The following is a 26005-nucleotide window of genomic DNA, read 5'->3' on the forward strand; positions in this document are numbered from 1 at the left end:
TAGTTCAACTACTACATAATAGCTTTAGCCAGAGACTTGGGACTGATCATGTGCACAGTAATGTGTATAGTATGATGTGTAGGTTATATGAGCAGCCACTCCTGAGTACTGTTTGTAAACAAAAGGCTTCAGGACTTCAACTTCACCTCCTTTCGTGAATTCGGGTCTTTTCGCCGCTTCGGGACTTCAGCTTCATCTTTTCGGCACTTCCGCATTCGGTAATATGATAAATGGCCCCACGGCTCGGGCGCTCGTAAAGGGGACCCGGCTCTTTGAAAAATGCAGCACTTCTGGGCCCCCCTTCAGGCCCGGAACACTTGTCCCCCCTGTCCCCCCCTGCTGGCGGCCCTGGACATCCATGTGACATGGGCGCAGTTGTGCTCTCTGCTCTAGTGTTGTGCCCACTCTAATGTGAAAGGGTTAAGCACTGGGCAGGTAAGGGGACGGCATCATTAGAGTCTTTTGTTATAAATAAATATAAAGCATTGTACAGCTTGTTGCTTCTATATATAGTGAATAAAGTACCCCCTCTTGTAAAATATAAGGATATTATAAGTTACTGAGGAGTTTCATGACCATATACAGGTCATGGAACTCCAAGGTAACTTATAATATCCTCATATTTTACAACTGGGGGTACTTTATTAATTATAATACACAAATTTTAGTGAGTCATGTGACAGAAATTACATCACTACTCACCGTTTATAACTGATGACATCCCTACTCACCGTTTATAAGGATATAATTTACAAGATATTCATGGCTTTTGTGTATTATAAATAGATTATGATCCCCTAAAATTGCCCCTGCCTAAATGACCCCCTGTTGTTTACACACAGTACTCAGAAGTGGCTGCTCATATAACCTACACATCATACCATACCTCCCAACATTTTGGAAATAAAAAGAGACAAAAAATTTTTTTGCATGTAATGCAGCAATTTTTTTGACCACACCCATTTTGTGGCCGCACCCCCTAATTACCATGTTCATTTTACAAAGTTTGGCAGGTTATAAAAATTTGAAAATATTTATCCTTATCTAAACTGTTAAAGTTACTTATTTTCTTATCTCAAAATTGTTATAAAGCATCTTAGTTGCACGTGTTAGCTGTACGGGCCTCTCTGCCAAAAGCCAATTAAGTTAGAAACTTTGTTTCTTTTTCTGGCTGTTCAGTGCAGAGAAAAGAGGGACTTTCCAGTACAAATGAGGGACCTCAGGTTGAGCTCTCAAAAGAGGGACTGTCCCTCTGAAAAAGGGACAGTTGGGAGGTATGCACTGTGCACATGATCAGTCCCAAGTCTCTGGCTAAAGCTATTATGTAGTAGTTAAACTATAGGTAAGCACATTATTAAGAGACTACTACAAGCTAATTGGTGCAAGATTACAGCTAGGAGGAGACATTGGAGTCCAACTATCATATACAAAACTTATAACTGTCTCTGAGAGTCAGGCAAAGCAGACAGACAAGCACAGTAACTTGTGGTACATTTAATACAACATGGCAAGTGGGTGTGGCCTGTCCCATTATTGCTCTCAGCTTAGACAGGAAGAGGAACAGGAGTGAGTCATAAGATAATGGCAAAACAGCAGGAATGCCCTTAACCAAAATGGCCACACAAGCAGGTTACTACAATAAGAATAGCCATATCACCTAAAATGTCATATAATCATATTTATGTTTTGCATAGTTTTCTTTCTCTACAATCAGTATAAGTGCAGCATTATATTTCTCAGCCATTTGTAAAAACTTCAATTTATGAACCTGTAGTGTTTAACAGCAGCTCTTTTAGGAAATGTTTGTTCATGTTTATTACTATCCAGCACAGGGGACATTAGAGGGCGCCCTCTATAGCAGGCCAGATACTTTGCCTTAGCCATGTGGAGCAGAGCTGGCAACTTCCCATCTTGTTTGTATATGGCAATAAGCTTTGTTCTTATTGGTTCAGGAATGTGACTGACAGTGTTGCTTCACAGAATGGTTATTTTATCTGTTTTGTGAAACAAAACTGTCATTTTGTAGAAAGAATGAATCCTGTACTATAAAATGCTTGCTTTCTGTCACAAATATTTATTTTGTCATTCAAATCTAGCTTGACAAGCACTAGTTAGTTACACTATTATATATTATGTGCAAGTTTTTTTTACATAATTCATTCTGTAAGTAACTTTGCACATAAGTGCGTCCGTTACATGGAGGTTATACATTTGTGAGACAGATTGCTTGTTAAACTGTACAGAATGGAGTTTGTTATATAATGACATCCTTTTGTGCACTAACCAGATTTTGTTTTCATTCTTTAATATAAATAAGTCTTTTGTATATGTTTTTTCTCTGTGTATGGTCACAAATTCTTATATAACATGAGAGACATTAATTCTGTGTATTAGGGATAGTTTTGTATACAGAATGTATTTGGGACAAACGGCACCCCATACAATATATGGTTTCCTGTTCTGATCTTGTCTAATTTCAGGGGGATATGTGGACACAAAATAAGCTTATTCATCTTATTCAGTAGATGTGCTTTCCAATTTTGTTCTTTTTTTCATATGTGCTCAGGTCTTGATATAGTGACTCATCCTCCTCCTACTGTGGGGCCTGTTGTGAGACCAGATGTTGCTCCTCTGCCACCAGGAACACATTTGCTGTTTGTACAAAGTGGGAAGATTGAGCATGTTCCACTAGAGGGAAATAGCATGAAGAAATCTGATGCCAAAACCTTACTTCATATCCCAGTAGGTTCTATCAAGTACAGATAATTCTGAACGGTGGTGCATGGCAGTGTTATTGTTACAACTGTGTGATACAATAGAGTAACAATATGAAAGGATCACAACAAGGCTTTATATATCTAGAGAGAGAGAGAGAGGAACAAAAGAAATATCACATTCACAGGACTTTGATTCTGTTCAATTATGTTCTACTAATACTGCACCCAGGCATACTTCAGATTTATGACATGAGTGCCTGGATCTTATATATATATTATTTAGTTTATTTTTACCATAGTAATTTTTTATTAAAGGGTGGTTCACCTTCAAACAACTAAGGGGCCGATTCACTAAGCTCGAGTGAAGGATTCGAATGAAAAATACTTCGAATTTCGAAGTATTTTTTGGGTACTTCGACCATCGAATGGGCTACTTCGACCTTCGACTACGATCTTCGACTTCGATTCGAACGATTCGAACGAAAAATCGTTCGACTATTCGACCATTCCATAGTCGAAGTACTTTCCCTTTAAAAAAAACTTCGACCCCCTACTTCGGCAGATAAAACCTACCGAAGTCAATGTTAGCCTATGGGGAAGGTCCCCATAGGCTTGCTAAACTTTTTTTGATCGAAGGATTTTCCTTCGATCGTTGGATTAAAATCCTTCGAATCGTTCGATTCGAAGGATTTAATCGTTCGATCGAACGAAAAATCCTTCGATCGGTCGAACGAACGTTTAGCGCTAAATCCTTCGACTTCGATATTCGAAGTCGAAGGATTTCAATTCGAGGGTCGAATTTCGAAGTATTTTTTACTTCGAAATTCGACCCTTAGTGAATCTGCCCCTAGTTGTCATATAGAGCACCAGAAATAACGACTTTTTCCAATGACTTTCTATTTTCTATGTAGTTTTTCTAATATTGAAGTATAAAGTGTCATATTTCACCCTATGAAGCAGCTCTGGGGGTGGGGTTGTCAACCCTGTAAACTGTTCTAAATGGATACATTTAGTTGATACATTTCTTATCTTTGTCCCTGCTGAGCAGAATCTCTGGGTTTCATTACAGGCAGTTGTTAGAATTGATACAATAGTTTCTAATACTCCAGAGATCTATGGGTTGCAGTTTGTCCCAAATACATTTTGTATACAAAACTATCCCTAATACACAGAATTTATGTCTCTCGTGGTATATCATGGTATAAGTATTTGTGACCATACACAGATAAAAATATATACAAAAGACTTATTTTGTATATAGACTAGACTAGACTAGACACCGGCTGTAAAGTTCATACAGTTTCCTTCAATATGCGCTCAGGAGGGGCGCTCAGGAGGGGCGCTCAGGAGGGGCGCTCAGGAGGGGTCAGATGATCCTGCCGTTGTACCTACAGCTGCTCATTGCTAATTTCATGAATGGGTTTCTCTCCCCCCTGCGCTGGCTGCCGCTTCTCTTCATCAGCGACATCATCCATCGTATAGGAGGAGGAAGGGGGCCCGGGCAGTCACTGCATCGCATCCATGAGTAGCCAGGAGGAGAAATCGAGCTCAGGAGGATCGATGGTCGCCTTTTCGCCGTTTCTGTACAGGACAGGAAGTGCAGTTTCTGTAAGTTATTTCTTAATAAAGGCTTTGTGATTTTAAAGTATAATTTGTGTTGGTGTTTATTTTTTGATGTGTACTAACGAATTTTTTTACATTTTTTTTTGATGTTACTGGTCCTTTAAAGAATGAAAACAAAATCTGGTTAGTGCACAAAAGGATGCATTATATCATGAACTCCATTCTGTACATTTTAACAGACGCCCATTGACTTTAATGAATTTGGACCAAATAGTTGCATGCATAAAAATTGTAGCTTGCGTCAAAATTGACACGCATCAAAAATGACACGCATCAAAATTACTTTGAAGCCCATTGCGTTTTGTGAATTTTCCGTGAATTTCATGGCACAGATTCACCCATTGCCAATTAGGGACATTGTATAAGTAATACTGTCAAATCTGAACAGAGCAGTTCCTTGCCCAGCAGCAATCCAGGTGCATGTCATACAATAATATTATTAGAAAAATATGGTTTAATTGATTGGTATATAATCTGGTATATGTGGCTCAGTAAAGCAGCTGAGTGATGTGGGGGGGGAAGTGCAGGTGACATCAGGGGCAGGACTGATTATGTGGCAATCAGCGATTGTCATTTACTTCAGTGTCATTTACTTCAGAATTCCTAATTTTGAAATCGTGACTTTTCACCCGGGCAGCCCTTCCAAAAACCGGGATGTCCGGGTGAAATCCGGACAAGTGGCAGTCCCACATCTCTGGCTAAACCTATTATGTAGTAGTAGTAACTATAGTTAAGCACATTATTAAGAGAGTGCTAAAAGCTAACTGGTGCAAGATTTCGGCTAGAAAGAGATGTTGGAGTCTAACAATCCTATACAAAACTTATAACTGTCTCTGAGAGCTTGTAAGACATCATTGAAGGGCTATTAGACCAATTATAATGATGATTAGGCTTCAAGATTATGTGTGAGAAATTGGTTGGTGGTGGATTAAATGATTCTGCTGTGTTAGCTCAGGCAAAACAGCCAGACTACCACAGTAACTTCTGGACTCAGTGGCATAACTAGATATTGCTGGGCCCCACAGCAAATCATTTTTCAGGCCCCCAAAATGTTTAGAGGTTGACTTGTTTTAGCAATATTTATTGAAACTGTATATGAATGAGGGCCTCATGGGGCCCCTATACCTCTTGGCCCCCCCTGCAGGTGCAGGTTCTGCTTCCACTGTAGTTACACCCCTGCTTCTGGTACATTTATTACAACATGGCAGGTAGGTGTGGCCTGCCCCCTGGAAACAGGAACAGGAGTGAATCATAAGACAATGGCAAAACATCAGAAATGCCCTTAAGTAAAATGTCCACACAAGCAGGTTACTACAATAAGAATAGCCATATCCGCTAAAATAATTATATTTATGTTTTGCATACTTTTCTTTCTCTACCATCATTACAGTGCAGCATTATATTTCTTAGCCTTTTGTAAAAACTTCCAGTTATGAACCTGTAGTGTTTAACAACAGCCCTTTTAGGAAATGTGTGTTCATGTTTATTACTATGCAGTAGAGGGGACATTAGAGTGCGCCTTAGGGATGATGCAGCCATGTGGAGCAGAGCTGGCAACGTATTATCTTGTTTTATGGCAATAAGCTTTGTTCTTATTGGTTCATGAACATCTGTTTTGTGAAACTGAGATTTCATTTTGTGGAGAGAATGAATCCTGTAGTATAAAATCTTGCTTTCTGTCACAAATATCTATTTTGTCATTCAAATCTAGCTTGACATGCACTTGTTAGTGACACTTTTATATATTATGTCAAAGTTTTTTTTTACATAATACATTCTGTAAGTAACTCTGCACATAAGTGCATCCATTACATGGAGGTTATACATTTGTGCGAGAGATTGCTTGTTAAAATGTACAGAATGGAGTTTGTGATATAATGCATCCTTTTGTACACTAACCAGATTTTATTTTCATTCTTTAATAGAAATACATATTTTGTATATTTTTTTATGTGTTTGGTCACACATACTTATATACCATGAGAAACATTAATTCTGTGTATTAGGGATAGTTTTGTACACAAAATGTATTTGGGACAAACAGCACCCCACAGAGATGCTGCTGAGAAATCAACTCAATGTTGCAAAATAGTAACAGTTGTCTGTACCAATGTCTGCACCTGAATTACTGAGCTGCCATATTGAAACATCAGAGACAGAAACATTCAACTTTAAACTTAGATTTTAGAAAAACAGCAAAAAATAAAAACAATCTAAAAACAACTGAATTGAAAAAAGTGTTTGGAAGGTGAACAACCCCTTTAACTGGAAAGTAACAGCATGCCTAGCTAACCTTTATAAGGATATAATAAAGAGGGATATCCAGCCTACACCTCCATCTGCTGCGGTAATTTAACTCCTGTGAGTCTGTTACATTGATTATGTATTATGTCATAACGAAGGGTTACTGTCAGGTATCATAGAGCCCCAGGTGCCAGTCTGATCAAGCCCCCCCCCAATCCCATGCCTTTAACAGGAAGCCCCACTTCTTTTTCTGGAAGTCCAGACCCCCAACTTGTACTAGGCATCTGACAGGTCTCTTTCTTGCCCCTTCCCCCGGTGGTGATTCTGTTGTAATTTGTTTCCAAAAAATGTTCCCACAGATTCCAGATATCTGTACCTACTTTGGTGTCCTACAATCTTTTGGCTGTACTGTATACATAAAACCTTTCTGTTACATTACAACACCTGCTGTTTTATTATAGGATAAAGTTATAATTGGTGTATCGTATGACTGTGTGGACAAGACCGTATACTGGACTGACATTACTGGTCCCTCTATTAGCAGAGCCAGCATAAATGGTGGAGAGCCAACTGCAATTATAAAAACAGGTAGAGCTATGATTTATATCGATTTTCTCTTATTTAAATTAGTATGTTAAAAATATCTCCAAACCCATCTTCTACACAAAGACAATGGACAAAAGTAATTTGAGGTGGAACTTAATATCCCTTTAGGGTGGTGGCACATGTAGTGTTCCGGGGAGATTAGTCACCCAGTGAGATTAAGCTCCCCGAAATACCTTCCCACAGGCTAGAATGTGAATTGGCGGCGGGATGGCACTCGGATCCCTTCGTTTTCCGAAGCTGACCTGAAGTTGCCTCATAAGGAAACTTCCAGCGACTTCGGAAAAACAAAGTGATCCGAGTGCCATCCCGATGGCGATTCACATTCTACCCTGTGGGAAGGCATTTTGGGAAGATTAGTCGCCCGAAGAAGAGGAGATTTGTTGATGGACGACTAATCTCCTCGGAACGCTACGTGTGCAACCAACCTTAGTCTACACTAGGGGGCAGATTTATCAAAGGTCGATGTGAATTTTTGAATGAAAAAATTCGAATTTAGAGCTGTTTTTTGTGTACTTCGACTAAGGAATAGTCCAAATTCCTTTTGAATTTGAAAAAAATAAAAAAATTAGAATATTGAAATTTATCATGTACTGTCTCTTTAAAAATTCGACTTCAACCATTCGCCATCTAAAACCTGTCGAATTGCTGTTTTAGCCTATAGGTGACCTTGTAGAACCCATTTGGAGTCAATTGGTGGACTTTGAAAAATCAAAGTTTTTTTGTGGAAAAACTTTGAATCTAATTCGATCAAATGCGATATTCCTTCGATTCGTACAATTTGAATTTGGCAGAATACGGACCTATTCGATCGAAAACAGACCTATTTGACCAAATAAACTTTTTTCAATTCGAAATTCAACCCCTGATAAAAATGCCCCTAGGTGATGTGTTATTCCATAATAGGCATATACACCTTTTGTTAATTTCATTATTCAAACCAATGTCCAATAATTCACATTAGATTTAAACTAATAAAAACTGAATCTTAAACCTAATTTGCATATTCAAATTTGGCACTTTCAGTTGTACAGAACCTTATAATCCCAAAAATTCAGATTTGCTTTTGCTGAACCCAATCCTGCGAAAATTGCTAGGATTTGGCTGAATCCTAAACCTTGGATTCTGTCAGGGGCCGGACCGAGGAGGAAGTACAAATTTGGGGTACAAATAGGGTTCAGGAGTAATCGTAGGAAATATCCAGGCAAAGAGTTCAATAGGCAGACAGAAAGTAGCAAGGTCAAGGTTCAGGCAGGGTCAGAAGTCCAGGAATCAATAACACACAAAATATAAAGCACCCAGGAATGCACAAAACAAATCCTATACTCGGGCATTGAACTAGTGACTTCGGCATCTTTTTATTTCAAATTATCGAGTCATCTTGGGAGCAGAGCCACCGGAGACAAGAGCGCCATCGGATGCTCCGGGCCACCGGACCACCATATCACGGTTTCTTCAGAAACCACTTGTAGAATGCCTGTTCCAAACAGGGAACATGGGTGTCAGTTTGCTTTTCCCAGGAACACTCTTCAGGACCAAAGCCTTTCCACTGGATCAAGAACTGGAGGGACCCTCTGGAGATTCTTGGGTCCAAAATCTTCTCCACTTCCTATCCTGGTTGACCATCCACGGTGACAGAAGAAGGAGGATTTTGCTCAGACAAGAAGTGATTAGCGACTGCCGGTTTAACAGGGACACATGGAACACATTTAGTATTCGCATTTCAGGCAGAAGCTGGAGTCTGACAGCCACAAGATTAACGACCAACAAATTTTGGACCCAACTTGGGAGAAATAACTTTGAGACAAATGATTCTCGTTGAAAGCCACACTTTGTCCCCAACTTTAAATAAAGGAGCAGATTTCCATCTTTGATCACCATACTTTTTGTGAGATAGGGAACTTTTCTCCAAATTGGCTTGGATAGCCGACCAAATGGCAGACATGTGGGCTACATGATCATTGGCTGCTGGAATATCAGACAAGAGAAAGTCTTGAGGGAAGGCTTGGGGATGCTGCCCATACACGGTCAAGAAGGGCGATCTACCAGAGGAGGCATAACAAGCATTGTTATGAGAGAATTCTGCCCAAGCGAGTAGATAGGCCCAATCATCCTGACAGAGGGATACATGACTTCTCGGGAACTGCTCCAGCACTTGGTTTACTCTTTCAGCTGCCCCGTTGAGGGTGATTGGCAGAGGAGAATTGAAGAGCAATACCCAGGTCTTTGCACAAAGAGCCTTACAGATTCACAGATTTTTCTGTGAATCTTTAAGGCAGTGCTGTGGTTGCTAGGTTATGGCTTGCCTTCCAGACTGGATTGTGTTGCTCGGGCGCGATGCATCCACACGCTGCTTCCTCTCTGCTTGCGTGCTACTTACTGAGAACTTATGCGTATGAGGTGCTGCATCATTACGCTGGATAAGTCATCTGTGGAAGTGACGTCAGCACATAAAATGTCACAGACCTGGAATTTCGGACAGCCCATTAAAATGAAGAATGAATGCATAATTGAATAGGGTATTTATTTGTTTGGCGATCTCCTTGCACATCAGAATCCTTTCAGCACAAAGGAAGCTGTGCCGAAGCGTTGGGGTCATTCTAATTTTTCGCAGGTGTGTCCGCTCCTTGTTGTTCTTTTTCTGCCTTGTATACATCATTGGGTGGTATGTATATTACTGTTATATATATTGTACTGTTTTTGAAAATATTGTTGTTATTGCCAAATTGACTTTTTCTGAACAGTAAAGTAATTTTTTATGATACCACATGAGTCTGAGATGAAATGAAAAAAATCAGGTGTGCAAACCTGATATATAATATTGTGAGTGTTTGGTTACACTATGTAGGGGTAACTTTCGGTTTTCTGCACCTCTAAACACATATCGCCAGATATTTTTATTGATAGGTGTGCCCTCCATTTATATTTTCTTCCTATCTTTTCTTTGCACAAAGACACAAACTTGGACACAAACTGGGAACCTCTGTCTGATACAATCTCCGCCGGGAAGCCATGAAGTCGGAAGATATATTGAATGAACAACTGAGAGAGTTCAATGGCAGAGGGAAGTTTTCAAAGAGGGATAAAGTGTAACATCTTACTGAAGTGGTCAATAACTACCCATATTACAGTGTTCCCTTTAGAAGGTGGTAGTTCGACAATAAAGTGAATAGCTAAATAAGTCCAAGGATGTGAGGGAATGGGTAGAGATTGTAATAGACCGATAGGACAAGAATGACTGGACTTGGAAGAGGCAAAAGTGGCACAGGCCGCCACAAAGTCTTTCACATCCTTCCGGAGGGTTGGCCGCCAAAGGAGACGACTGACAAGCTCAATGGTCTTTTGGGTACCTGGATGTCCAGCTTGCTTAGAACAGTTGAAGGACAGGAATACGGAACTCGGGTGGCACATATACCATGCCTATGGGGGTTTCAGCAGGAGTGGAGGACTGGACAGATAAGATCTGGCTGGCCAGTTGAGGAAACAAGAAAGCAATGATCTTTGCGGGTAAAACAATTGGTTCTTGCTCTTCACTGATGCATCCCTTTGGAATGATGCTTCTGGAGCCGGGGCGATATGTAAGGACAAAAGCGCCCACCGAGCCTGACGAGGATTTATTCTCTTAAGAGTCTGGATGAACTCCAAGTTTTTATGATTGCAAGTTTAACTGCCAAAAGCTCACGATTCCCTATGTCATAATTTTGCTCTGCAGGAGATAATTTCTTTGAAAAATAGGCAAGTGGGTGTAGTTTCCCGTCTGCAACTTGTCTCTAGAGGATAGCTCCAGCTCCGACGTCAGAAGCGTCAACTTCGGTGAAGAAGGGTTGTAAGAGGTCAGGCTGTTGAAGGACAGAAGCTGAAACAAACAAGTCTTTCAGGGACTGAAACGCCTCCAGGGTGTGAGGGGGCCAGGCATTTGGTTTTCCACCCTTCCAAATGAGGGCCAATACAGGTGCAATACGGGAGGAGAACCCCTTGATAAATTGTCGGTAATAATTAGCGAAATGGACAAATCTCTGTATGGCCTTGGTGCTTGTGGGAAGAGCATAAATCTTGGAGAGGCTGGGGAAAATAGGAATCGTTTCTCCTTGTGGGAAGAGGCCAATCTCGGATTGCAGAAACTTTGGACGGATCCATCTCGAATCTATCACGAGAGATGATGTAACCCAGGAAGCAGGGGCGTAACTACAGAGGAAGCAGACCCTGCGGCTGCAGGGGGGCCCAGGAGGTATAGGGGCCCCATGAGGCCCTAATTCATATACAATTTCAATAAATATTGGTAAAACAGGTCAAACTCTAGACATTTGGGGGCCTGAAAAATAATTTGCTGTGGGGCCCAGTAATATCTAGTTACGCCACTGCCAGGAAGGGAATCTTATAAACTTCAAAGACACACTTCTCCAGCTTGTAAGCTCCTCGGAGATCCAACTTAGTGAAGATCTTAGTTCTTCGGAGTTGATTGAAGAACTCAGAGATCAGTGGCAGAGGGTATCTATTCTTTACTGTGAGTAATCTATACAGGGAAGCAATCCGCCACAAAGAAGAATTCAGCCCCTGCAGGGGAAGATGAATGTCTAATGAATCCTCGCTGGAGGTTATCTTGAATGTATTCCTTCATTGTAGAAGTCTCAGCAGTAGATAAGGGGTAGGTCCAACCTCTGGGGAGCATGGTCCCGGGAAGTAGTTCAATGGGACAGTCATAGGAATGATGAGAAGGAAGAGTCTCTGCAGACTTCTTGCAGAAGACAAAGTCCTTGTACACTGTGGACAGAGACTGGCGATCTGCTGCAGCAAGGGACACCCGGTAAACAGTTCTTCTGACAGTAAGGGCTCCAATGAGATATCTGGTTGGCGGACCAGTCAATAGAAGGATTGTGCAGACGGAGCCAGGGTAAACCCAATACCACAGGAGCCAAGGGACAGTCTATTAAAAGAAAAGACAGTTTCTCCTTATGTAGGGATACGACCATCAGTGGAAGTTCTCCTGTGGTCTCAGAGATTAGCTCGGAAGTTAGCGGACGATCATCACCCTCAGTGGATTAGATAGAGGGAATAGGGGAATTCGAAGGAACTTGGCAAAAGCGACATCCATGAAATTTCCTGCTGCCCCGGAATCAAGAAAAGCAGACACGTCGATAGTCCTGTCAGGTAGCCTAATCTGTAAAGGCAACAGAAATCGATGAGCGTTCTTTTGGGGCGCAGGCACAATGCCACCCAGTTAAAATTCCCCAGTTCTACCAGTTCTCGGTGATTCTCCCAACTTCTGGGGACAACAATTGCAAAATGGGCTTTTCTGCCACAATATAGGCATAGTCCAGCCAAACGTCTCCGGAGCTTTTCTTGTTCAGAGAGACACATCCGACCGATCTGCATTGGTCCATCCGAGGGAGTTACAGGAGGTGGAGTGACAGGATTGGGAAGGAGGGGAGTCTGAAAGAGTGGTGCCTGACTAGGCAGGAATCTTTTGCTTCGCTCTTTATCGGACTGGTGCTCCCTGAGACAGGTATCTACCTTGATAGCCAGAGCAATCAGGTCTTTCAAAAGTTCAAGACGATCCCTGGAGACTAAGTCGTCTTTGAGTTGAGTTGACAAGCCTTGATAGAACAATGCTGCATAAGCCTCATTGTTCCAGTTAGTTTCAGCCATCAAAGATCTGAAAGCAATGGAGTACTCACTGATACTGCAGTTCCCTTGCTGGATCTGTACCAGTCGGGAAGAGGCATTAGCGACACGACCAGGGTCGTCAAACACCGTACCGAAGGCTTGGACGAAGGCCTTGGCATCGAAGGTCAGAGGAGAATCCTTCTGCCAAAGGGGTGTTGCCCACTCAAGTGGTTACCCCTCCAAACGAGACATCACATACCCCACCTTGGCGCGTTCGCTGGAGTACTGCGAGGGTTGAAACTCAAACTAGATCAGACACTGAGTGACGAAATTCTGCAGGCTTTAGGATCCCCATTATAGCGGGGTGGTGGAGGAAGGGGGGGTTCACTAGCTGATGAGGAGATGAGAAGGAGGAGTAACTGCAGCGGGTTAATTTCACCCGACTGAAGAGGCGGACAGCATACGGGAAAGGAGAGTGTCCAGTACTTGCTCAATGCGGACCTGCTGAGCTTCATAAGCTTCCATGGGGGACGCCAATCCCCGGAGAGCTCTTCCGAAATCAGGCGTAGCTTCCTCAGTGGGGTCCATGGCCCGGGTATACTGACAAGGGGGCCTATCGGCTCCCAGGGGGAGAGGTCCAGACGAGGAGGAATCCCAGGGGTTAAAGTCCAAATAGGGATCAGGAGTAATCGTAGTAAATATGCAGACAGGCAGATAGTAGCAAGCTCAAGGTTCAGGCAGGGTCAGAAGTCCAGGAATCAATAACACACGAAATATAAAGCACCCAGGAATGCACGAAACAAATCCTATACTCGGGCATTGACCTTGGTGTCATCACGCCATCGACGAGACGTCGGCGTCAATACCCATGGGTGCCGCAATCTTGGGAGCAGCGCCGCTGGAGACAGGAACGACATTGTTTCCTGACAGATTCGGTGAGTATTGATAAATAAACTAAATACATTTTTTATTTAATATAATTGTAATCTTGACCAGCAAATACTCTTTTAGCCTTATTCTAGTAGAACATTAATTGTTCTCCAGACCCCTTATACTCAAACCAAGGCAAAAACAGTTACTGAACTGTACTGGACAAAAAGGGCAATACAGTGCCATAGTAATGAATAATACTCAGTTTCAGAATAATTTTATCCTAATTTCTAAGTAATATAAGACAAAATGAAGATCATGTTTTAGATAACTCCTTTCTACAACTTGAAATGCTCAATTTAAAGAAAAATGTTAGACACTTGATATCTTTTAATGCAAAAAAATGCAAATTATGAACTTCTTTTGGCTTTCATAGGGTAATAAATATTCATTTTTATTTTAGAGTTAGGAAGCCCTGAAGGAATAGCAGTTGACCATCTGGGCCGTAACATTTTCTGGACTGATTCTGTATTGAATACAATTGAAGTAGCCAAGCTGGATGGAAGTAACCGTCGAATATTATTTGATACTGATCTAGAGAACCCAAGAGGAATAGTAGCTGATGCTCTTAAAGGGTATTTTTTCCTGTGATATTCATAATCATATATTTTTTATTTATATTATTGTGCTTTTTGTAATGTATATGGCTATAGTAATTTTTGACAATTAGATTAGAAAATTCTGTATGAATATGTATGTAAAATCATTCATTGAATCTAATTTTGTTCTCATGTCTATATAGTGCTAGACACATCAGTAGAGGTGAATCTGTGTAGATGGTGATGTTAGCCAGTATTCAAGGCCAAAGATCAGTTAAACAAGCCACATAGTTGGGATGACACACATCCCGACTGTGGGAAAAATGCAAATGCTTCTAGTTAATGGATTTAGTCATTGTGTTTATTCTGCATTCAATCTGTTATAAGAACTCAAATGAAGTTAACATGTCATTGCTCTTTCAGGAAATCTGAACATTACTGACTAAATATATGAACAATTGTGTCAAGCCATTTAGTGGAAATAAGCTCTGTTAGTATGTTTCCATATATGTATTGTCTTTCCACTGGTTTTTCCACATGTATTGTCTTTCTCTACTTGTAGAGAAAAGCTTAATACTTTATGTACTTCCTTTGATTGATATGAATGGAAAACTAGCAGTCACTGGCCAAATGTGCATTTTTTACCTGAAAACCACCTTTGCAGTGAGCCATGCCATATGCCACAGGCTTACTCCACTCTTATTTCGGCCTAACTGTAGTGCCTACCATTGCTTTCTAACCTTAATTAATTATCACTAAGAGACTAGCTATATTTATTGCATTGTTTGCAGTCTGCTAGCATACGCACAACTAGGGTTGCTGGTATTGATCCGGACTGCTTGGTTTTTCACACACAATAAACCCGTTTGAAGAGGGGTGTGCAATGACGTCATAACACAGATAGTGACGGACATAATTTCTGCACAGATCTCAAATGTAGTCTCTTGTAATAATAAATACAAGTTCCCCTATTTTAGCCCTTATTTTTCTCTCTATCTTTGCTGTATTGCAAAAGATGTCCATCATAATGAAATCCGGAAACTGTAAATTTACCAAAAAGGTTAACACTGAATTTCTAAACAAAGAGAGGAATACATTTGCTGTGTAAGAATCGAAAAACATCTGGCTATGTATCTGTCAGACTAGAAAGCAATGGTTGACAACTACAGTTAGGCCAAAACAAAAAATAAAACCTTTGTCCGGGTTTATAATCCTACTCACAATTAAGCAAAAGATCATATAATTACAGATACATCAAATTAAAAATCAAGGGACAGACTAAAAAAGTGATGTAGGGTAAAAATAAGTAAACAAAATGTTCACTGAACATTATCATGATATAAGTACACATTTTTAAATTTAGTTAATACCCCAAAACTAAGGGGCAGATTTATCAAAGGTCTAGGTGAATTTTCGAATGCAAAAAATTTGAATTTCAAGCTATATTTTGTGTACTTCAACTAGGGAACAGTTCAAATTCGATTTGAATTTGCAAAAAATTGGAAAATTCGAATATTGAAATTTATCATGTACTGTCTCTTTAAAAATTCGACTTCGACCATTTACCATTGCCATTTTAGCTTATGGGAGACCTCCTAGAACCCATTTGGAGTCAATTGGTGGACTTTGAAAATTCGATATTCCTTCATTTTGAACTATTCGAATTCAGCCGAATACAGACCTATTCGATTGAAAACGGACCTAATCGACCCAAATAAACTTTGGCTTAATTTTGGTTGGTCTTTTTGAATTTGAATTTAGAAGTTTTTTCTATTTGAAATTAGACCCTTGATAAATATGCCCCCAAATGTGCTAGAAACTACATCCATGAGGAGTGTGGCTGCAGATATATTTTTAGTAGTGCATCATATAATTAGTTCCCTTTATAAGAAATAAAATTCTTTACACAACCATCTTCTTTGACAATCTGTAATTTTGGGTTGATCCTATAGCCACATATAAAAGTAATTGCACTACAGGTATGGGATCCATTATCCCAAAACTTGTTATCCAGAAAACTCAGAATTACAAAATCCCATAGACTCCGTTTCATCCAAATAATCCACATTTTTAAAAATGATTTCCCTTTTCTTTGTAAATAATAAAACAGTACAGGTAAGGGACCTACTATCCAGAATGCATGGGACCTGGGGTTTTCCGGATAACGGATCTTTATGTAATTTAGATCGTCATACCTTAAGTCTACTAGAAAATTGTTTAAACATTAAATAAACCCAATAGGCTGGTTTTGCTTCCAATAAGGATCAATTATTTCTTAGAGGGAATCAAGACCAAGATACAGTTTTATTATTTATATATTTATATATTATTTATTATTATTTTTAATCATTTGGAGTATTTTGATAAAATGGAGTCTATGGGAGACAGCCTTTTTGTAATTCAGAACTTTCTGGATAATGGGTTTCCGAAATAACGGATCCCATACCTTATACTTGATCCAAACAAATATGTAATTAATCCTTATTGTAAGCAAAATCAGCCTACTGGGTTTAATTAATGTTTACATGGTTTCATACTAGACTTAAGGTAAGAAGGTCCAAATTCAACAATGGGACAAGACAGGGGTGCCCATTATCTCCGCTGTTGTATATTATCACTCTTGAACCATTCTTACACAAAATCAGAATGAATCCTGATATCGCTGGGGTTCCCATAGCTCATACTCAGCAGAAAGTGGCGGCATACGCCGACGATATGTTGTTTTTTGTCACAAACCCACTTATATCTTTGCCGAATTTGATGAAGGAACTTCGGACTTATGGCTCAGTTAGTAACCTAAAGATCAACTATCAGAAATCGAGTCTGTTTAATGTTTCATTATCAGCTGCACTGCTGGACCAAGTGAAGCTCTCTTTTGCTTTTGCGGTGGAGGATAAGTCCATTACGTATCTGGGAGTGAAAATTACTGCTAATGTAGAAGATGGGGTTGCCGCTAATATTTTTCCCTTACTCAAACGGACACGAGAAGACCTGGCTCGGTGGGAAAGACCTGGTTTTTCATGGTTTGGCCGCATGAATATAGTGAAGATGGATGTCTTACCTCGGTTTTTATATTTTTTTCAAACTATTCCTTTCCAGATACCGCAACATGTTTTTCAAAAATTGAATGCATTGATCTCTCACTTTATATGGCTAAAGAAACGGCCTAGGCTTAAATTTAACTTTTTAACTCAACCCAAGACCAAAGGAGGGGTGGGATTACCGGATTTCCTGTCGTACTACAGAGCAGCGATTTTGCAAAGACTGCTGGACATCTGGCATGCGAAAGAGGCGAAAATGTGGATATCGATACTTCAAGAAGAGTCGAGGGTTCCACTGCAAGTACTACCGTGGATAGCAAAATCTGATAGGTCGCTTACGACACCACGGAATCCGATTATTCTCAATATTCTGCATACTTGGGACAGCCTGCGAAGGAAACTGAGCCTGGTAAATACTAATACTAGAATGGTACCGATATTGTATAACCCGAAATTTCCGCCAGGTCTACGAAAGACTAACTTCACGCAATGGATCCAAGGGTATACATTGTGGGCTTTCCAGCTTATGCGGGGAAGAGAGTTTAAGAAATTGGAAGAGATTCTACAACCTGATAGGATTTCATCGTTAGACCATCTGAGGTATTACCAGGTTAAACACTTCTTGCTGACGGAAGGCACATTGGATTCTAGCAGTAGTGCGGATACCGCTTTTGAACAATTGTTTACACAATCCAACAGATACCCTCACGAAATCTCGTTGTTACGCAGAATCATCTCTGATACTCAGGCCTCACCGATGGGTCTTTTCAAAGAGAAGTGGGAACAGGAACTCAATGTTACTTTTACTGACGATGAGTGGTCCGCCATTGTTGATAGATCATTCCAAACTGCAACTAGTGCCAAACTACAGGAGCATAACTATAAAGTTCTCTCTCATTGGTATCGGGTCCCTGTAAAGTTAGCAAAAATCTTCCCGGATGTCCCGGACACATGTTGGAGGTGTGGACGAGGGAGGGGGACTTTGTCCCATATTTTGTGGGACTGCCCAGGGCTACGATCTTACTGGTCAAAAATTCAGCAGCTATTGTCTAAATTTACAGATCTCGAGATTGTGGATTCTGCAGCCTTTTTTCTACTTCATCACAACATGATGTCTACGGCTCAATATAGACGCTCCATTGTTTCCACTTTGATTAATGCGGCCAAAGCCTTAATACCCAGGTATTGGAGGACAGACAAGTCTCCCTCAGTCAAAGAGTGGATTTTGCAGGTTCAGGAAATCTATCAATTTGAGAAACTCAAGATCCCCAGAGACCAACGTTTCCAGGAAGATAATTTTCGACAGAAATGGACCCATTGGCTTCTCTTCATGGAATCGCCGGAATGTGCGGCTCTTCTCCACTAACAGGGTCTCGATCTCAGTATTAATGCCGTTGGGTTGCTCTGACTATAATTGGTGGGGGGATTGCTGAGACCCCGGCGGGCCTCCTCCTTCGTGCCTTATTACATTACCTAGATTTGTGCTGATTTGTCCTCCTTGCTCAACAATGACTCTTATACTTTTCCTTACCCATGCTAACTGATATAGCACTATACATTGCTTTACCTATGGCATAATCCTTTTGTTTTTGTTTTCGTTTGGTTGTGCATTTCTCTATCTTTGAACTAGCTCAATAGACACATGATACTGCACTGTAGTTTCTCTTTTTGCATGTCTTGATCTGCCTGGTCATGTTATTTGATGTGATTGAACATTTCTGTACACACATGTGATGGCAGTGATGTATGACGGTGCTATTGGAAAATAAAGAATTTATAAAAAAAAAGAAGGTCCAAATTACAGAAAGATCCATTATCCAGAAAAACACAAGTCCTGAGCATTCTGGATAAAAGGTCCAATACTTGTACATGTAACACACTATAATTGCGTGAACATAATAGCAATGCAGCTGTGCAAAGTAATGGATTGTTTAAAGTGATTGAGTTACTGTTAAAAATTGTCTGATAAAATGAAGGCCCTTCTATCTCTGCCTAAACAGTTCATAAAGATTATAAAAACTGGGTCTTTTATCCACAGAAATCTCTACTGGACAGACTGGAACAGAGTTGCACCAAAGATTGAAACATCTTATATGGATGGAACCAACAGAAGAATTCTTGTTAAAGATGATCTTGGTCTACCAAATGGACTTACCATTGACGCATATTCATCAATGCTTTGTTGGGTCGATGCAGGTACATTTCTCTATGGTCTATCTTTTTAGCAGTTTTTCTATTATGAGGAAACCAGGTATAATTTATTGTCAGACTTGGCAGAAATAGGCAACATGTGGCAGCAGTGTATTGACATCTGGCTAGTATTCAACCAGCCTGGCCAGTTACATAATAAATTAATCTTGCAATTTGTAAAACTGTATTTTTCAGGTCCCTTTATTTCTGTCATACTGATTAGGAAAAATACCATATTCTTAAATATGCACATACTTGTCTGCTAGTTGATCCAGAAAAAGGCAAAAAAATTAATTTGAAGCCTTTCCAATTTGCTTCAGAGGGGGGAAAAATTCCTTCCTGTTTCCAAGATGGCAACTGTACTACTCTTCTTTCATAACCCTGTATTCCCTCACTTGATAAAAAAGCCATCCAACCCCTTCTTAAAGCGATCTTATGTATCGTCCAGTACAACTGATTCAGGGAGAGAATTCCACATCTTCACAGCTCTCATTGTAAAAAAAAACCCTTCTGAATATTTAGACATAACCTCCTTTCTTCTAATTGGAATGGGTGACCTTGTTTCAGCTGGAAAGACCTACTGGTAAAATACAAATGATATTTGAGGCCAATGTATTTAATTGGGAGGAAAAACTGATTTGTTTTAACTTACCAATAAATCCATTTCTAGGAGTTCCGTCATGGCAGCACAGGGACGTCAGGGTTAATGCACACTTCCCTTCAGGAGGCAGGATGGCTTGAATATTTGAAACTGAATGGTCTGTCCCACTGGCCCCCCTCTTCCCTGCATTGACCCCTCCCCTATCAGTTCCGGTTAGCAGAGCAATGTTTCAGGAGCTAATATTATCCTAAAGGGGGTGGGGCTCCCTGTGCTGCCATGATGGGACTTTTAGAAATGGATTTATCAGTAAGTAAAAACAAATCCGTTTTCTCTAGGAGTCCCTAGGCAGCACAGGGACGTCTGGGTTAGTCCCAAAGCAGGTGGGCAACATGAAATTGATGGAGCATAACAGGTAAACAGTAGAAATAGACTGCTCTAACATGGCATAAACTGGCAGTAACTGACTATGTGATAACTGACTGTAGAACTTTGCAGGCCGAATGACGCATCTGCTGAAGCAAAGACATTGAACTTATAGAACTTTATGAACATGTGGAGTGAAGCCCAGGTGGCTGTCTTGCAAAGTTGTTCTGCTGAGGCGTCATTTGATGCCCATGATGTGCTGAGTGTTATGGTTGAATGTGCTATAATTTTGAAGTGTTGAAGGCTGTTCTTTGACTTGGTACGCCTTTGTGATCAGTAACTTGATCCATCTGGCAATTGCGTGTTTAGACGCTTTACATCCCTTGCATTTAGAACCATATAGCACAAACAGAGCCTCGGATTTTCTAAATTCTTGTGTTCTTTAAAGCTCGTACTACATCCAAGGTATGGAGAGACCGTTCAGCTCCTGTGCTTGGTTTTGGACAAAGAGAAGGCTTTACCAGTTCCTGGTTGATGTGAAATGATGAGTTGACTTTTGGTAAAAACGTTGGTACTGTTCTTAGGACTACTTTGTCTTGGTGGAATATGTAAAAAGATGGTTTGTGACTTAGTGCCCCTAATTCTGACACTCGTCGAGCCGAAGAGATGGCCACTAGGAAGATAACCTTCCATGTTGATAACTGCAAGCTGATGGAAGCTAGTGGTTCAAATGGTTCTGTCTGAAGTACTCGAAGTTCTAGATTCAGGTCCCAAGGTGGGGTGGGTTGGTGAAAAGGTGGGTTGATGTGGTTCGCAGCCTACACTAAAGTTTTTACCTCTTGCCGTAGTGCCAGCGGAACTAGAGTTTTAGCATTGATATTTGCACTTTGAGTCCTTTATCCAGTCTTGCTTGAAGGAACTCCAGTACAGTTGGAATTTTGCACAAAGTGTGGTTGATTGCATTTCGGTGGCACCATGTGATAAAGGTGCGCCAAATGTGGTGGTAGGACTTGGTGGTAGTTGGCTTACGTGCTCTTAAAAGTGTGTTAGTCACACTGTCCGAAAATCCCTGATGTCTCCAGATGGCGCTCTCAAGAGCCATGCCGTGAGGGAGAACTGGTTGAGGTTGGATTGTCTGTAGTGATCCTGGATGAGAAGGTCCTCCCTGCGAGGTAGATGCCATAGTTTTGTCACTGACATCTTCAGTAGGTCTGAAAACCAGGCCCTCCCGGGCCAGTATGGGGTGATCATTAAGCAACGAAGAATCCCGCTACACAGGCGCTGTGCTCGACATTCATAAGAGGGCAAGAACAGTTTCTTCCAAATTTGGCTTTATTGTGCGCACATGCTAGTACAAAATAAGTGGCGGTGGGTATACTGGACTTACGTGTTTCTTGCCGCAAATCTCTGAACTTTGTCAGAGTCCAGTATGGGGTGATCACAATTGCTGCGTAACACTGGATGTATCATGGGAATCGGTGGAAACAAGTATACCTTGTCGAATGTCCATGGAGTCACCATTGCATCAACCGCAAACGCCTGATGGTCCCGGTAATGGAGCAATATCTGGGCACCTGGTGGTTGAACCGGGATGCCATTAAGTCTATTTGAGGTACCCCCCCACTGGCTGGTGATTTCATGAAACACGTCTGTATTGAGGGACCATTCCAGGAAGTGACGACTGAGAAGGTAAATTGTTGTCAGTGTGAATGAGTTGTGTTCTGCCCATTGCAGTACCAGTTGAACCTCTTGCCACACTGCTTTGCTGCGCGTACCCTTGGTGGTTTATGTATGCCACCACTGTGGCATTGTCTGACTCAACTTCTATTGGCTGATGATGTAGTAGGTGGGTCCAATGTGTGAGGGCATGGTGAATCGCCCTGATTTCGAATAAATTGATGTGCAGTTTTGACTCTTGCTTTGTTCATTTGCCTTGGACCTTGTGATGCCCGTAGACACCGCCCCAGCCTGTGAGACTGACATCTGTGGTAACAAGCAACCAGTGTGCAATTTAGCAAATTCTGCCTCTTCTGAGGTTGTTGGTAACCAATGTAAGGATTGTCTGGTTTGCAATGAAAGGGTGATCTGAGCTTCCAGATTGTGGTGAAGGTTTGCCCATTTGCGGAGGAACTCCAGCTGGAGATAGCGCATGTGGAACTGTGTGTACTGGACTACCTCTATGGAAGCCATCATAAGGCTTAATAAATGCTGCAAGTCCTGGTGGTTAAGTGGCTTTCTATAATTGCATTGCTGATTTCAGCTTGTCTGCTTTTACCTCCGGAAGTGACACTGTGTGTGTGCTGGAGTTGAATTGCGTTGTTTGTTGGGAGGCTAATAATGCGGTTTTTGCGGGATTTATTAACCAGCCATGTGCTGTCAGAATTTGCATGCACCTGTGAGTCCTGCTTATTGCTGATTCTAGAGATGGTGATTTTAGTAGAAGATCGTCGAGATAGGGTAGGATACATATCTGTTGTCTCATGTAGCCTACTAGTGCTGCCATGATCTTTGTATAGGAGTGATTGAAATTGGTAATGGCCACTGAGGACTGTAAAGCGCAGATGTTGTTGATGCTCTTTGTATATGGGTATATGTAGATATGCATCGTATAGGTCTATAGACGTGAAGAAATCACCTTTTTCTACAATGTTTATGACGGATCTGAGAGACTCCATCTTGAAAGTTGGGATGTGAAGTACCGGCCTGACTTTTCCTTTCTTTTTGGGGACTAGGAACAGGTTTGAATAGAAACCTTATTGTCTCTGTTGTGGAGGCACTGGGATAATAGCTTCGGAGGAGAGCATATCTGCTAGGACCTGTTGTAGAGCTACCCGCCCTTGTGGGGATGTGGGCAGTCTTGAGCGCATGAACTGGGGCATAGGTAGAGTTTTGAAATGTATTTTGTATCCTATGGCGATGACTTGTAAAACCCACTTGTCTGAAGTGATGTGACCCCATTCCTCCTTGAACAGAAAGAGATGTCCTCTTACCGCCACCTCCCTGTTTGGAGAAGGGTAGATTTCATTGGTCTTGTGTTTTGTCAGGTGCTCCCTTAAAGCAGCTTTTCTGGTATGAGCAAAAGCCCTTGGAAGTGCTTGGATACGTGTTTTGTCTTTGGGAGTGTTGAGACATTCTGCGATCATAATTTGAACACCGATTTTCTGTTGGAAAAGTTTGCTTTGGCGGTAGGAGGACGTCCCTTTCTGTGGTAGAAAATTACTCTTTGCCCCCTGTAATTTTGCTAATGAGTGTGTCTAATTCTGGTCCGAACAGTTATGTCCCTTTAAAGGGTAGTGCTACTAAGTTCTTTTTGGAAGCCGGATCGGCGTTCCAGGTTTTCATCCATAACGCTGGTCTCACTGCTATGGACATTGCTGATGATCTAGCTAACAGCTGTGGTATGTCCATGGAGGAGTCGCAAAGAAAATGGATTGCGTTTATGACTTTGGATAAGTGGGCATGCATATCAAAGTCTTGATTGTCCGTCGCCTCTAGGGCCTCCTCTAGCCAGAGGACTAAAGTACGGGTGACGCATGCTGATGCCAACGTAGGTTTCAATGCTGATGTAGTACATGCAAAAATGTTCTTTATCAAGTTTTCTGCTTTTCGGTCCATTGGGTCCTTAAAGGGGATGTAACAGCAAAAATATTAAAATCCCATTTTTACTTTCTTTAATGAAAAAGAAATCTATCTCCAATATACTTGTATAAATGTCTACTGTTTTTATAATAAACCTGACTGTAAGCAGTGAAATTCTCCCTTCTTTTACTGCTGTGGATAGGAATTATCAGACGGTCCCCAACTGCTGTGCAGGTAAACGATCATACTTTCAAATGGCAGGGACCCCGCCCCCCCACCTTACTTCCCAGAACTCGAGCAGCATTGTTGGATTCCCTGTAGAGATTTGTATCCAGAGACTCAGTGCAGTCTTTATATTCTGATTAATCAGTCTTGCTGTATTGGCTTCTATGGCAGATATATTTGACTTGTACTTTTTTGATAATTTATGACGATCCCTAAGCTTAACCGCCCAACTGAAGCCCAGACCACACTGAGCATGTGCAAGTCTTGATATTGCAGAAATGTCTAACAAAGTTACAAGATGACAGCCCCCTGTGTCAACTTTGAAAGCATAAATCATTTGTCTTATTAGGCTGCTGGTGCAGTAAGTTCATGTTTATATTTAGTATACAAAAGACAGCATTTCTGACATTATTCTATTTTAGACTTTAGTTGGCCTTTAAATAATGTTCCATCCTCTAGGGCAGTGCTGTCCAATTTATATGGTACAGAGGGCCGGAATTTTTCGAATCTACATGGTGGAGGGCTGATAATGGAAGCCAGTGTTAGCCACTCCCTGTTTTTAGAACACACCCACTTTACACCCGCAAGACCATGCCCGCATTAATAGCACACCAAAAAAACAGATGTTTAGTGCTCACTGCAGGGATCAGGGCTGGAACTAGGGGTAGGCAGAGTAGGTGGCTTTCTAGGATGCCATCATTGAGGGGCACACTTTTAATGGGGTTTTTGTTTTTCATTTTTTCAAGCGTTTATTTAAGAATTTGTTTCAGTAATCATGGTCACTCAGTCGGGTGGAATCTCCCTCCTTCACCTTTTCCCTCTTGCCAGCAAGTAATAGTAATAATGGGTGGCAGAGAGCTGGTGGCCTGCTTGGTGTGGCTCACGCTTGCTGCTCTCAGCCTTGCACAATTGCACTGAATTTAAGACATTCTTTCTATTACTGTGAAAGTGTGAAGCTTCCTGCTGGCACAGCCAGGTACAGATTTGGGCTGGGGGCCATATGTTTGCTGTTGCTGCTGGGCACTGGCACAGGTACATAAATACTTGGGGGCAATATGATGTGATCAGATTTATTTTTGGCTGCTGTTGGCACAGGTAAAGATTGATAAAAATATGATGGCTGCTGGAGGGCTGTATGATGGATTGCTGCTGGGCTTGCTGGTACAGGTATGGGGGGCAGTATAATGAATGGCTACTGGTACAGGTATGGGGGGCAGTATAATGGATGGCTACTGGTACAGGTATGGGGGGCAGTATAATGGATGGATGCTGGCACAGGTATGGGGGGGCAGTATAATGGATGGCTACTGGTACAGGTATGGGGGCAGTATAATGAATGGCTATTGGCACAGGTATGGGGGGGCAGTATAATGGATGGCTACTGGTACAGGTATGGGGGGCAGTATAATGAATGGCTACTGGCACAGGTATGGGGGGGCAGTATAATGGATGGCTGCTGGCACAGGTATGGGGGCAGTTTAATGGATGGCTACTGGTACAGGTATGGGGGCAGTATAATGGATGGCTGCTGGCACAGGTATGGGGGGGCAGTATAATGGATGGCTGCTGGCACAGGTATGAGGGGCAGTATAATGAATGGCTACTGGCACAGGTATGGGGGGCAGTATAATGGATGGCTACTGGCACAGGTATGGGGGGCAGTATGATGGATGGCTACTGGCACAGGTATGGGGCAGTATAATGGATGGCTACTGGTACAGGTATGGGGGGCAGTATAATGGATGG

General features: G+C 41.5%; 1 protein-coding gene across 6 annotated transcripts in view; it reads left to right on the forward strand.

Annotated features, from left to right (window-relative positions):
* nid1.L (nidogen 1 L homeolog) overlaps positions 1-26005 on the forward strand; it is a 250909-nt gene that overhangs the window by 207839 nt on the left and 17065 nt on the right. For all 6 annotated transcript variants that reach the window (XM_041562803.1, XM_041562804.1, XM_018263141.2 and 3 more), the window contains 4 exons: positions 2567-2742; positions 7046-7172; positions 14125-14296; positions 19340-19497. In XM_041562803.1, the coding sequence (XP_041418737.1) occupies positions 2567-2742; positions 7046-7172; positions 14125-14296; positions 19340-19497 (633 nt within the window). The remainder of the gene's footprint in view (positions 1-2566; positions 2743-7045; positions 7173-14124; positions 14297-19339; positions 19498-26005) is intronic.

The sequence above is a fragment of the Xenopus laevis genome, chromosome 5L (genome assembly GCF_017654675.1).
Source record: "Xenopus laevis strain J_2021 chromosome 5L, Xenopus_laevis_v10.1, whole genome shotgun sequence".
Lineage (NCBI taxonomy): Eukaryota > Metazoa > Chordata > Amphibia > Anura > Pipidae > Xenopus > Xenopus laevis.